The sequence below is a fragment of the Nuphar pumila genome, chromosome 16 (genome assembly GCF_984573655.1).
Source record: "Nuphar pumila chromosome 16, dmNupPumi1.hap1.1, whole genome shotgun sequence".
Classification (NCBI taxonomy): domain Eukaryota; kingdom Viridiplantae; phylum Streptophyta; class Magnoliopsida; order Nymphaeales; family Nymphaeaceae; genus Nuphar; species Nuphar pumila.
Genome location: NC_143264.1, coordinates 12,819,361 through 12,834,515, shown reverse-complemented (window position 1 = coordinate 12,834,515; position 15,155 = coordinate 12,819,361). Strand labels below are relative to the sequence as shown.

At 36.5% G+C, this 15,155-nt stretch overlaps 1 protein-coding gene across 1 annotated transcript in view; it reads right to left on the bottom strand.

Moving 5' to 3' along the window:
• LOC149812949 (biogenesis of lysosome-related organelles complex 1 subunit 2-like) overlaps positions 1 to 10,433 on the bottom strand; it is a 36,096-nt gene extending 25,663 nt beyond the window's left edge. Inside the window, exon 1 of the mRNA XM_089991591.1 lies at positions 10,305 to 10,433. Coding sequence (XP_089847717.1) covers positions 10,305 to 10,391 — 87 coding nt within the window. The 5' untranslated portion in view covers positions 10,392 to 10,433. The remainder of the gene's footprint in view (positions 1 to 10,304) is intronic.
• Between the last annotated feature and the right edge of the window lie 4,722 nt (positions 10,434 to 15,155).

Sequence of the window (15,155 nt, the reverse complement as noted above, 5' to 3'; positions counted from 1 at the left end):
GCATTGTGTTGGGTATAGCTATTAAATATAGTTGGCCATTGAGCCAGCTGGATGTAAAAAATGCTTTTCTGCACGGGGATTTAAAAGAAGAAGTTTACATGGAACAACCCATTGGATATGCAGAACGAGAAGCCAAAGAATATGTATGCAAGTTAAAGAAAGCACTCTATGGTTTGAAACAAGCCTCTTGTTCCTGGTTCGACAGTTTTTCTCTAGAGATACAACGACATGGCTTCTCTCGGTCCCTTCTGGATCACTCATTATTTATTCACAATCTACAAGGAGTCACTACTTTCCTATTAATATATGTAGATGACATCATCATCATAGAGAACTGTAAAGTCACATTGAGCAGGTGAAGGCGTTGTTAAATCAGAGATTTAAGATGAAAGATTTGGGAGAGCTGCGATATTTTCTTGGAGTAGAAGTTGATAAAAGAAATGATACTCTCACCCTTACTCAGCACAAATACACGTTGGACATTCTCAGCAGAGCAGGCATGACAGATTGTAAGCCGTTGACAACTCCAAGTGTCATTCATCAGAAACTGAGTTCAAAAGACGGGGACATATATGAGGATCCCACTAACTATCGCAGCTTAGTTGGCATGTTGCAATACCTGACTTTTACTAGACCTGATATAGTATATTTGGTTAATCAGGTATCCCAGTTTATGCATGAACCTCGTATGTCACATATGGAGGCAGTCAAACGTATACTTCGTTACCTGAAGGGTACAATTGGTGATGGGCTGGTATACAAGAAAAGGGAATTAGATCCAGGCGGGGGCCATGAGATCGTCACTTATGCTGATGCTGATTGGGCGGGTGATCCAGACGAACGACGATCAGTATCCGGTTATTGCAGCTTCATTGGGCCAAACTTGGTATCCTGGAGCAGTAGAAAACAAAAAGCGGTTGCTAGATCGAGCACTGAGGCTGAATACAAATCCATGGCCACTGCCACGGCCGAGGCTACATGGATAAGACATCTCCTGACAGAAATGGGAGAACCGATTGCTCGATCACTGTTGTTGTGTGACAATCAAAGTGCCATCAACATGTCCTTCAATCCCATCCATCATAGTCGAGCAAAGCACATTGAAATAGATCAACATTTTATTAGAAAAAAGGTTGAAGATAAAGAGATTGAGCCTATGTATGTGCCAACTGAAGAACAAGTTGCTGACATTCTCACTAAAGGGTTGACGAAGGACAAATTTTGGTGTCTGAAAAGCAAGTTGTACATGGTTCAGCATCATGCACAACTTGAGGGAGGCTGAAAAGATGTCATCACTCTGTATATGTCTGACCCGATCCATTTATATATTGGATCGGGTCCAGACCCAATTGGTGTAAATGTAAATTATCACGTTAAAGGGGTATTTCTGTACCCTAGGTTTATTTTACTTAAAGTATTTAATAGAATGAAAGGGTAAGTCGATTATCGACAAAACCCCTTTCTCTGAAATCACTCTCCCTCCTCTCTCTCTCTCTCTCTCTCTCTCTCTCTCTCTCTCTCTCTCTCTTTCTCTGTTGCAGGTAAGCGTGAAAAATCGAAGGCTCCTTTCTAACAGCCTAAACAAAAGATATATGGACTTGTCATCATAGACTTGGACATCCAAATATAAAGAAATTAAATTTTGTATCAGTTACCAAGAATATTTGTAAAAAAAAAATTGAATGTAAAGAATGTTTGCTTGGTAAAATGACAGCCTTGCCTTATGGTCAAAGAACTTTTTTTTCTTCAATGCCTTTTGAATTAGTTTATTCAGATATGTGGGGTCTTGCACCCGTAGCTTCTAAAGGAGGATTCTCCTACTATGTTGTGTTTATCGATGATTTCACTAGATATTGTTGGATTTACTTTCTTAAGTTTAAATCTGATGTATTCGCAATCTTCAAAACATTCCATAACATGATTAAAAATCAATTTGAAAGTAAACTCAAAATCCTCAGAACTGACTCTGGAGGAGAATATTTGTCAAATGAATTTAAACAATTTTTAAAAAATGAAGAAATCCTACATCAAAGATCGTGTCCTAGAACTCCACAACAAAACGGAATTTCAGAAAGAAAACACAGACACATTATGGAAACTACAAGGACTCTTCTTATTGCTAAAAATGTTCCAAAAAATCTTTGGGTTGAAGCTGCATTAACTTCAGTATATCTTATAAATAGGATGCCTTCAAAAACATTGTCCAATATAATTCCCTTTGAAGAATTATTCAAATATCAACCTGACTATCAAAGACTGAGAATCTTTGGTTGCAAATGTTATGTTTTAAATGATAAAGGAGATAAACTGTCCTCTAAGGCTATTCCATGTGCATTATTGGCTATTCAGAAACACAAAAAGGATTCAAATGTTATGATATAAAAAATGATAAACTTCTCGTATCAAGGAATGTTAATTTTGTTAAAAATAAAGTGGATTTGAAGAAAACATGTCGCAAGAGATAAATTCTGATTACTCATTCTTGTTTAAATTGTTGTCTAATGATGAAAATATTTATGTAGAACCTCCTATTGAGAATATAACAACAGTTGAACAAATAGTATACACTAGAAGGAATCGAAATGCAACCAATGAAGGTGTAAATCAAAGTAATCATGAAGCTTTAGAAATACCCTCACAACAAACAACTATTCGTAGATCGGAACGAACCTCAAGGATCCCAAATAAATTTGTGCCTTATGACTCATTCTCTCCTAAACATAGAGCATGTTTTATAGCCATTCATTCTTACTTTGAACCCTCATGTTACAATGAAACAAAAAATTTACCCGAGTGGATAAAAGCTATGCATATAGAATTAGATGCTCTTAAAGAAGTTGATACTTGGGAAATTCTAAATTTATCCATCGAAAAGAAGACCATAGGTTGTAGATGGATTTTTAAGGTAAAAACCAAAAGTGATGGATCCTTGGAAATATATAAAGTCAGGCTAGTTGCCAAAGGATATTCTCAAGAATACGGAGTCGATTATGAAGAAACGTTTGCTCCCGTTGCCAGGATGACCATTGTTCGGATGCTTGTAGCTATTTCAGCTATTAAAAATTGAAATATATTTCAAATGGATGTTAAAAATGCCTTTTTGAATGAGCATCTTAATGAGGAAGTATATATGGATGTTCTATCTTGATTGATAATTCCTTCAGGTAAAGTGCTTAAATTAAAAAAGGCACTATATGGTCTCAAACAAGCACCTAAAGCTTGGTTTGATACCTTTAATAATGTTATTACAAGATATGATTTTAAACCATGTTATACTGATACAACTTTATTTATCAAGAATTCTTCTGTAGGTATTATAATTTTACTTTTGTATGTTGATGATATGTTGATTACAGGTAGTGACAAAGAAGGAATCAAGAAAGTAAAATAGTTTTTGAAAAATTCTTTTGAAATGACAGATATTTGGTTTCTTACATACTTTCTTGGTATAAAAGTATCCTACTATAATAGAGGATACATATTGTCACAAACAAAGTTTGCTTCAGATATTATTGATAGGTCAGGACTATCAGATGATAAAGTTGTTGACACCCCAGAGACACTTGGAATGAAGATATGAGCCGATGATGGAGTTTCTTTGGACAACCCTGGGATCTCTTATGTATCTAAGTATTACAAGACCAGACATATCTCATGCGGTATATATAGCTAGCCAATTTCAACATGCTCCAACATCAGCTCATATGAGTGCAGTCATGATAATCATTAAATATATCAAAAGTACAATTCTATCTTCTTCTTCCTCCTTAGAACTTATTGCATACTCTGATGCTGATTGGGGAGGGGATCCAAATAATAGGCGCTCAACAACTGATTTTTGTGTGTTTCTAGGTGAATCATTGATTTCATGGAGATACAAGAAACAACAAAAGGTGTCTCTATCATCTACATAAGTCGAATATAGAGCAATGACAACTACTACTATAGAAATCGTGTGGCTCAAACAACTAATTTCAGATATGGGAATTCATCTTCAGAATCCTATAAGATTATGTTGTGACAACAAGAGCTCCATATACATTATTCGAAATCATACGTTCCATGAAAGAACTAAGCATATAGAGATGGATTGTCATTTTGTTCGTGAAGAATACTTGAAGAAGACTATTGATCTTCCTTATGTAACATCAGAATATCAACTTACGGATTTCTTCACCAAGACACTATGCTCACCAAGATTCAACTTTTTACTTGACAAACTTTCGGTGATTTCACCATAAGTTTGACGGAGGCTGTTAGAAAATAATACAAATATGTGTATACTTGAATATATATATATATACATATACATACTCTTCTTAATACAAGAGTATGTATATGTATAAGTATATGTATATAAATATGTATTTAAAGTATATACGTATATATTTGTAATCTTTTCTTTAATTCTATAATTTTCCTTTTTATTTATTTTTACCTTTTAGATTCTTTTTATGTAAACTGTCATCAGCTGAACACTATCAGCTAATGACAGACTGTGTGTAGCACGGTCTGTCAACTAATAACAGACTGTGTGCAGCACAGTCTGTCAGCTAAGAAACGTTGGGACTGTAGAGCCGTTGGGTACAGCCCAACGACTCCCTCTCTTTTACACCCTCTATAAATAAGGGCCTTTCAGACTATTGTAATATATTCAAGAAGGGGTTTTTATCCCCTAGTGTTCATTAATGAAATAGTGCATTTTATGCACTTTCTTACTTTTGTGGTGTGTAGTATTTGAATGCTACTTTGTGCTAGCCTATGTTTTTGTATGTTTGAAATATCAAGTTATTTGAAAACTTGATTGTTTGTAAGGCTCTTCACAAAAACACCATTACATTTCCTATCATATTGCCTTGTTAACATTACTTGCCATAATATTTTGAACATATTATGATATTTACAGTAAGATTTTCAAAAAAAAACAACAAAGTATGTTTTATCCTGAGACTTAATGAAGATCATAATTTTATCATGAGATCTAATAAAAATAATTATTTTTTTGCATAGGACAAGAAAATATTATGATTTTTTTAGTATATATATAAGCTTTTCCTTAATTCTTTTCTTATAAGATTGGACATTCTATCCATTTTCTATATATTAAAGATTACCAAAATAATTTTTCTTAATTTCCAATTATCCATTTTTTTATTCAAAATTAACAATATTTTTTCAAAAGTTCTCCAGTGGAAACATAACAATTTGAAATTCTCTGAAGAAATTGCCGGTTGTATCTTCTCTGAAGATATTGTTGACTATGTATGCCCACATGTTTGTGTGCATGTGTATGCATGCACATGCATCACCAAATCCTGTTTTTCAAATACCCAAAGAATATGACACCATAGTACAAGTTTTTGACATTACATTTATATAGAGTAATGGATCTGTGCTAAATGAAATATGCTAAATGAAATGTGCTAAATGAGTTTTTCAGGGTTTTTTCATTTTATTTTTAAATGTTGACCGTACAGATGTGATCTATGTACTTGATTTTATAGGGGTCAGCTCTTGAAGTGTTCGATTCCGAGACATGGGTGTTTTTTATAACATTCGAAAAATCAATGGTCCAAAATCTTTGTAAATTTTCGAGGCTCCAAATGTCATTTTTTTCATTGAAAATGCACGATCTAGGTGTGGAGTCCCCGAAACTACAAAAAAAAACACCGGAAGAGCAGAAAAACCCATTCAGCATACTTCATTTAGCACGGACTCATTTCTCTCTCTATATATATATACATAGTGAGGGAAACATGCTAAATGGGTTTTCTGGGCTTTTTTTGTTTTATTTTTAAATTCTGACTGTACATATGTGATCTACGTAATCAATTTTATAGGGATCAGCTCTTGGAGCATTTGATTGCGACACATGGGTGGGTTTTTATACAACAACAACTACGCCTTCATCCCAAAACAATTGGGGTCGGCGATATGAACCAAAAAAGAAAATCATTCTGGGTCTTCCACATGAATCCTTCTCCTCCAATCATTTATATTCAATGCCACGTCCTCGGTGAGGTTCAAAGCATTCACATCCTTTCCTATCACCTCCATCCATGTCTTCCTAGGTCTACCCCGACCTCTTTTAACTAATATATTTTCCCATTTCTCCATCCTTCTAACTGGAGCATCATTAGGCCTTCACCGAATATGTCCAAACCACTGTAAACGATTCTCTCTCATCTTATTTTCAATGGGTGCAACGCCTACCTTCTTACGTATCTCCTCGTTCTGAATCTTATCTTTTATTGTATTTCCACACATCCATCTCAGCATACGCATCTCAGCTACACTTATTTTCAATGAGTGGGTTTTTATAATGTTCGACGCTTGGAAATGTTTGGGAGAGAAAGGTTTAGAATGGTTGACAAATCTTTTTAACAAGATTTGGCGGACAAATAAGATGCCTAATGAGTGGAGGAAGAGTACTTTGGTGCCTCTATATAAGAATAAGGGTGATACACAAGATTGCACAAACTATCGTGGTATAAAACTCATGAGTCATACTATGAAACTTTGGGAGAGGGTGATTGAGTCTAGGTTGTCATGATATCGGAGAATCAATTTGGTTTTATGCCTGGAAGATCAACTATGAAAGCTATACATCTTCTTAGACAACTTATTGAGAGAAATAGAGAGAGGAACAAAGATTTGCATATGGTTTTTATTGATTTGGAGAAGGCATACGATAAAGTACCTAGGGACGTTCTCTGGTGGACAATGATGAAGAAAGGTGTGTCTCTCAAGTACATTAGTATAATTAAGGATATGTATGTAGGAGTAGTAACCAATGTCCGCACTTGTGGAGGGGTGACAACCAATTTTCCTATAACGGTTGAGTTACATCAAGGATCTGCTTTAAGCCCTTTCCCATTTGCTATAGTGATGGATGAGCTTACGAGATCAATTCAAGAAAATGTGTCGTGGTGTATGTTGTTTGCTGATGATATTGTTTTGATTGATGAGTCTAGAGTTGGGGTTAATGCTAAGTTAGAATTATGGAGACAGACATTAGAAGCAAGAGGTTTTAAGTTGAGTAAGAGTAAGACAGAATACATGGAATGTCGGTTTAGTAAGCAACGAAGTAGTGATGGGAGTGTAGTGAAGCTTGGTGAGCAAGAAATACCGGTGGATGATTGTTTCAAATATTTGGGATCTATCATTCAAATGTATGGAGAAATTGATGGAGATATAAATCATAGGATAAAGGTTGGGTGGATGAAATGGAAAAGTGCAACTGGATTGTTGTGCGATCGTAGAATGCCATTGCGGTTGAAGGGAAAGTTTTATAGGACGACTATTAGGCCTGCTTTACTATATGGTACGGAATGTTGCGCTGCCAAGAGACTTCATATTCAAAAAATGAGTGTAGCTGAGATGAGTATGTTGAGATTGATGTGTGGAAATACAATAAAAGATAAGATTCAGAACGAGGAGATACGTAAGAAAGTAGGTGTTGCACCCATTGAAAATAAGATGAGAGAGAATCGTTTACGGTGGTTTGGACATATTCGGCGAAGGCCTAATGATGCTCCAGTTAGAAGGATGGAGAAATGGGAAAATATATTAGTTAAAAGAGGTCGGGGTAGGCCTAGGAAGACATGGATGGAGGTGATAGGAAAGGATATGAATGCTTTGAACCTCACCGAGGACATGGCATTGGATAGAAATGATTGGAGGAGAAGGATTTGTGTGGAAGACCCAGAATGATTTTCTTTTTTGGTTCATATCGCCGACCCCAATTGTTTTGGGATGAAGGCGTAGTTGTTGTTGTTGGGTTTTTATAATGTTCGAAAAATCAACAGTCCAAAATCTTTGTAAAATTTTGAGGCTCCAAATATCATTTTTTTTTATTGAAAACACATGGTCCGAGCATTGATTCCTAGTAAATCAACCATGCCGAACATATCTAAGAGGTCGGAATCGCGAAAGAAGCATTGGAAAAGCCGAAAAAACCATTTAGCACGTCTCTCTCTCTCTCTCTCTCTCTCTCTCTCTCTCTCTCTCTCTCTATATATATATATATATATATATATATATATATATATATATATATATATATATATATATATATATATATATATATATATATATCTATCTATCTATCTATATATATATAGATATAGATATAGATATATACACACACACACAATAGTCAAAAGCACTTACTAGTCCACCTAATTGGCCTAGGCACAAGTAAAACCTCTAGGCTTTGCAATTCTTAGGTGAATACCTTAACATGTACCAATTTTGCCCACTAGTCGCCAACTAGGGCGCCTAGTAAGAGATTAAGGTTCCCTCGCTTAGGCGGGAGGGGGTTAATTTTAAATGATTATGTTATATATATATATATATATGTGTGTGTGTGTGTGTGTGTGTGTGTTAATTTGTTTCAGATGATTTTTTCTATTAAAGGCTGAAAGTAAGATATATAGGTGTGATTTTTGTTTGTATATATGTGTGAGATTTTGTAAATTTTTCTATAAAAGTCTGAAAGCATGTTTAGTATTATTGATTATGTAATATGTTATTTATATATGTATGTGCTACTGTGCTTTTGTGAAAGCGGAAAGCATGATATATATATTGGCTACTAATGAAGGTACGGAACTAATGAGTAGAAATCACTTTTTTCTTCAAAAAATACTGATTTCTTTGTAAATCAAATGTTATGGATGTGATCTACATGGTTTGTTTAGTACGAAACTTGTTTTGAATCATGTAATTATGGAAAGTAATTAGGTTTTTAAAGGGGTTTAAAAATCAACGGCCCACAATGTGTCAAAATTTCATAACTCAAAAGATCACATTTTTATATCACAAAAGCATGATCCAAAGCTTGATTCTTAGTAAAAAAAACATGCTGAACACGTGGTTAGATTGAGTCGATACAACTTGCACCTATGATTTCTAGCTCATTAGTTCCGTACCTTCAATAGTAGCCAATATATATATATATATATATATATATATATATATATATATATATATATATATATATATATATATATATATATATATATATATATATATATATATATATATATATATATATGATGCAAGTGGCATGCCATTTGTTGCCATGGTGCCAGTACTATGGCTACAAGTTGTTCAAGGGCTATTCAATTTCATCCTGGCACCAGCCCTGGCTATCTCTGAGCACAATAGAGCCAGGGAAGAAACATTCTCGACACTGGTTTTCTTCCCAGACTGACAGGCTTCAATGAGGCAGCCTAAATTCAACAGGATGTGCATGCCCAGTGACCGTATAACTAAAACACTAACAAGCACAGGACTACTATCATTTTTGGTTGAATCTGCAGTGTATTGTTTCCCAATCGCTGAAAACTGAAATTTTTTCTAGAGCTTAAACTGATGATTCCTTTCATGGTATGAAGTTTATATGGCACTAATTTGCATTCCCAACCCATTCAATGACTATTGTCGTACATTCATCAACTTGCAGTTGTTCCAAATGTTTGGTCAGTTCATCAGGGATCAGTTTCAACTCACATTTAATGCTCACATTTCTCTGCTTAAACTAACACGAGAATATTCATTTAATAAATAATCATCAGCCTAAGTTTCTCAAAATAACATCTTCTCCATCATATCCACTTTATCAAAAATACCTTAGGCTAAGAATTTCATGTACAGAAATAAACAATTGAATCTAACGAGGCGTTTGTATGCATCTATAATTCTCCAGATAAATGAGATAAATTGGTGTATTGTATTTCCTCCAAAGTTCATCCAGATAAATGGGACAAATCGAGATACTACATTTAACTCCAAAATCCAATGTCCCAACTTAAACCAGCTTTCTGGATAACTTGGGAGAATCCACTAACCCCATAGATGTGGTTGGTCGCACCCATTTATACAGATAAAAAGAGATAATTTGTGTAATCTCTGGAGGAAAACTGATTTTTTCTCCACGATGCAACATTCGATCCTGAATCAGTTTTCCGGAATCCAAACATTTCCTGATAATGCGCATAAAAATGCACGCACTTATCCAGATAAAAATCAATACTGCATCGTGAAGCATAATGAAATACCCGAAATATCTAAATGCTCGGGATAAGTTAATGGATCCAAACACCCCTCTATAAGTAGATTTCCCTCAGGAAAAACCTTAAACACCAGAAGTTCTGATTATTTAAACTGGATTACAGTCCGAAACAAAACACCCAAATCCCAAAAAGGAAGATCTAAATTATAACACGAAAATGAGAAAAAATCCATCGGAAAGAGATAAAGATCGGAACAGATAGATAGAGATAGAGAGAGATTTGCACCAGAAGCTCAGACTTGAGCATGGAGGAGAGGTTGGTGAAGAGGTCGTTGAGGGATCTCCCAAGTTGGTTGCTATCTCCCTCCGTCATGATTGAATTCCGCCACAACCAGAATCCTTCGGGGAGTCGAAGAGTTCCGAAAGTGGGGAAGTGAACGGATCGGATTAGGTTCAGATATAGTTTTTACTGAAAATCCGACCTGAATCAGAAACTGACGAACGGGAGTCGGAGTCGGATGGAAAAGGGTCGTACAGAATCCAGATTTTTACATATATTAGGATATAAATATCCATTGGATTCGGCTGTGAAAATCCCAAACCGAATCCGATTGTTAATCAGATTCGACTTGCTTTACTGAATCCAACTAATCAGAGTCGGATTCACTCAGACATCAGATCCAAATCCGATCGCTTGACATTTGGCAAGGAAACGGGAAAGGTGTTGGTCAGGTAGAACTAGGGGTGTCAATGGATCGGGTTTAACCCGGACCTGACCCATCCCAAACCCTCTAGGGTCAGGGTTTGGTCATAAATAACATGGTCCTATTAAATTCCGGATTAAATTTGAAGGATCCAATTAATATATGGAGCTGGGTATGGTTTGTGAAATTTTCATACCAGACCTGGTCCCAACCTGAGTTCCACTAAGATCCACAAATTTTCAATATAAAAAAGGTAAAAAATATTATTTTACCGGCTATGGTCCGTGTCTGATTCATATAATCTGTATAGGATCCAGGTATGGAATTGAATCCAAGTCCAAACCCAGTACCAGCATCTTAAATCAAGTCTGGGTCTGATTCCACAAGGGTTCAAACCAAAACCGACCCATTGACACCTCTAGTTGCAACACTTGGTTGGGTTTAGATGGGTAAAATCCAGTGTTGTCCATATCGATGCAAATCAGCCTGAATCGGCCGTTTTTGCATCGTATCGGCCCAAAATCGATTCAAGAAAAGTTCATTCAGCCCTCAGACGACATTTAATATTTTTTTAAAACATTTTAATAGTTTAGTAATATTTTAAAATTTTTAATGATTTTCATATTAAAAAATCTTTTTTAGCAAAACTCCTGGTGGAGCCCCCACGATCACTCTGCCTTAGGTGGCCCACCTCTGAAAGATACAGGCACATCTGTCAGTAGGGATGGCAGTGGGGCGGGGGACAAGGTCTCCACCCCCGCCCCGCCTCAAGATTTTATCCTCCATCCTGGCCGGGGAATGGATTTTATCCTCCATCCCCGCCTTCATCCCCGTTTCATGTCCTCCATCCCCGGTTCAAACAGGGATGAGGCGGGGCGGGGATGAGGCGGGAAAAAGTGGTCAGGGCGGGGCGGAGAAAAGTGCATGTCCGTCCCCGCCTCCACCCCTGGACGGGGATGGATTTTAACCTTCGTCCCCGCCTCCATCCCCGTTTCATACCCTTCATCCCCGGTCCAAATGGGGCGAGGCGGGGCGGTGCCCCTCTTTCCCCCGGTCCACTGTCATCCCTATCTGTCAGCCAGTGGTGTTTGATATCTCATCACCCTCACAACCACCCCCACTCCCACGCGGGCGACCCCTGCAGTGGTTTATATTCAAAAAAGTTAAAATGACCGATTCAGCTAGATTTGGTTCGATTCCAAATGGCCAGATTCTCTGAATCGATTTGAAAATTGATTCAAGATTGAAACCCACATGGACAACATATTGGTTACAACCCTGGGTCCGGGCCACACAAGGGATAAATATGGAGCCAGTTTCGGGTCCTACCTTACATCCTTAAAATAGGACAAAGGAACAACTTTCATTCTGCTGCAACCCTCCCCATCCAAAGGATCTTGTTGTTGGCTTTGAGAATGGATTTGGACATACTTGGTAGTGGGCTGGTAAACAAGCCAAGTGAGCTAAGCTTCAAATGTTCAAGCCTGGTTCACAAAAAAACAAACCAAGCGAGCTAAGCTACAAGAATTCAAGTTTGGTTCATTGAGTCCAGCTAAGTTCAAGCTTATAATGAGCCTAAATGAATGCGTTGTACACAAGCTGGAAGCAATAGGATCACCAAAAAGATAAATGGTTCCAATAGCATTATTTTATTTTCAAATCTATTGAGATTGCAAAGAAATGTTTCAATCATTTGTTTTACACTATACAATTATGATAACAAATAATGCAAAGCGGAACAGAAAACTTGGGTCTATAAGGATTCATTTTCATTTTAGATTTTTATTTTAGTTCTTGTGTTTGGATCACTATATATCTTATCTTTTTAGAAGTTTATCATATTGAGTAATTTGCTTTAATTAGAATTGGTAAAATATCATTTATTTATAGACAAGGGATCTCTGTAGATAAATAGTTGAATGAGATAAATCAATTGTCCTCTTTTTCTTTAATTTCTTGTTTTTCTCTTTATTTTCTGCATATTCTTGCTTTCTGGTTATTTTCTTGCTTTTCTCGATTTTTGTGCATTGAAGTAGTGTAAGAGATACTTTAATCGATTGTTCATGATGTCGCACAACTCGAAAAGCAAATAGGGGAGCCATTGAAGCACGCATGAATTGTGCAGAGATCACTGAATACGATGCAAAACAACAAATCAGCGAGATGAGGCAAGACATCACATTATTGGTAGAGATGCTCAAAGCCCAGTTTGGAGTCCCACAGACACGCTATAGTGAGGATCTTGGGTTCTTCGTAAGGCAGCAAAGACGTCATTCTAGTTCAATCTAACGAATCAATGCCCAATGAGAAACAATAAGTGGTGGAAAACACTAACTTGGGGACTTACCTCAATAATGCATCGATAGACGTACCACAACACTAGGGAGCCGGTGGCAGTGGTGCTGTCATCGGGATCCCTTTCTTGTTAAGGTTATCCCCTTTTGGGTTGCTCTCGACCTGCCATGCCACCATCGCCAAACAATCTAGGCATGGCAACCCTATGTGGTCTAACCTAGGCTGGTGAGAGGTGCCCAAGCCAACTAGGTGGTTCATCGGGGTACCCCCATATGAGCCTGATGGAGGGGGAGCCAACCCCCCTCTTTGTCTTGCTTAGGTGGGCCAACGACCTGACCACCAGCTGGGAAATGATCGACGAGCCACTGTCGACCTTCCCTAGTTTGCGATAGCCATGGCCGCCAACCACTGCCCCCATCAGAACACCCCCACACGAAGGCTAGGTTGGGGGTTCCTTCACCTCAACCTCACGCGGGTGGGGTTTTCCTAGCTGGTTCGTCGGGGTTAGGTGGAGAGGCCAGTTCCTTCGGGAACCAATTCTTCCCTGGAACAGGGCAGCAAACCAAGTTTTAGGAACTAGTTCTTGGGAAGTGAAGTATGAAAATATCAAAAGATTAATCAAACATGGGCATGTACAAACTCTTATTTTATAGTTTAAGTCTACAATAACCCACTTAGAGGAAAAACTCTTCAAACCGAAAGATGTCAAGACTACCTTTTGTTTTGTCTTTACTTTTTAACCCCTCTTTTGGTCGGTCATGTGGACTTATCCATCATATGCATTAGTACATTTTGCTCTTAAGTCTTGTTTTCAATATCATTGAAAATGACTAAGTTGATTATTTTATTGTATAACGCAAAAACTATCCATTCAAACATTATCTTGGGGATTTTTTTTTCTGAAGAGGAGCATCAAGAAAAAGAAAAAAGTTTTCATAAAAAAAATTGCCAAATGTAAAAAAACAAAAGAAAAATGTGAAAAAGTTTCAAAAATCTCAATGTTTCTTTTGCAATCAAATATCTCATGCAAGAGATGCCCAAGATGTCTTTACCTTTGTTATTTCTTCGAGCCTCACATTCAAGAATGTTGTTTCCAACTTTCTTTGTTAGCCCCTTTTGAGCCTCATGACAACAAAAGAAAATCATCATTCAATCCCTTACCATTGTTATCACCATCCATTTTCACTATCCCAAGTTCAATAACTTATATCCTATTTGTTTCTTTCAAAGACTTTGAAAAATAATTGGTCACTTAAAATTATTCAATATAGATTGGATGCAAGCTTTGGAGTGAGAAGATTAAAGTGCATCATAATGGAATGTCTCAGGCTTTTATACAGCTCTCTTTTTCAGGCCTAGATGGCCAAGGAGTCTTCCTACTCATTTAAAAAAATTTAGAGTCTCAATCTTTGTGAAATTAAACTGACAGTTATTAAAGCACGAGCTTATACATGTATGACTAGTCACTTTGAAAGTTGAGGGTCAAACAAAAGATTTATTCTAGTGAAAAAAAGTAAACTTGTTTCATTTATGATAACTTCTAGCAAGGAAAAAAACCAGAATGTGAAATCCGATCAACATTGACAAAAAATAAAACTACTGTTGAGTAATACAAGTTGCACACACTCAATTCTACACTCGCTCTTCTCATGACTATAACACTTTCCAAGGCAAGCACCCAATCATGTGATGTAAATTTTTATTCTCAACATTCACTTTCAAAAAATTTAGCAAAGGGTAGTTCATTTTTTTTTGGAAAAAAATTAGAGCATCATTTCTAAACTTAGGTCATAATTCATATTGCATTTCATAAGTCCCACCATGGCACTCAAATGTCATGCACCATTGTCATTCATAAATGTCATCTTTGTATTGTCATTTGTTTGTCATGAAGTTCTTTACTATCATGATTTGATTGTCTCATCCATAGCATTTATATTGCAGTCATTCATTCATATTGACTCATTTGACCCATAAAGGTCTACATGTTGATCCTGTATCAAGATTTGTTCTGACAAAAAAAATTGTAATATTTATCAATTTTATCCAAATTAGGTTTTTTACAATACACAGATCATTGTCGTACCTTTCGCAAGAAGTGTCATTTTAAGTCAATCTTTTAAAAAAAAAGTCTGTCT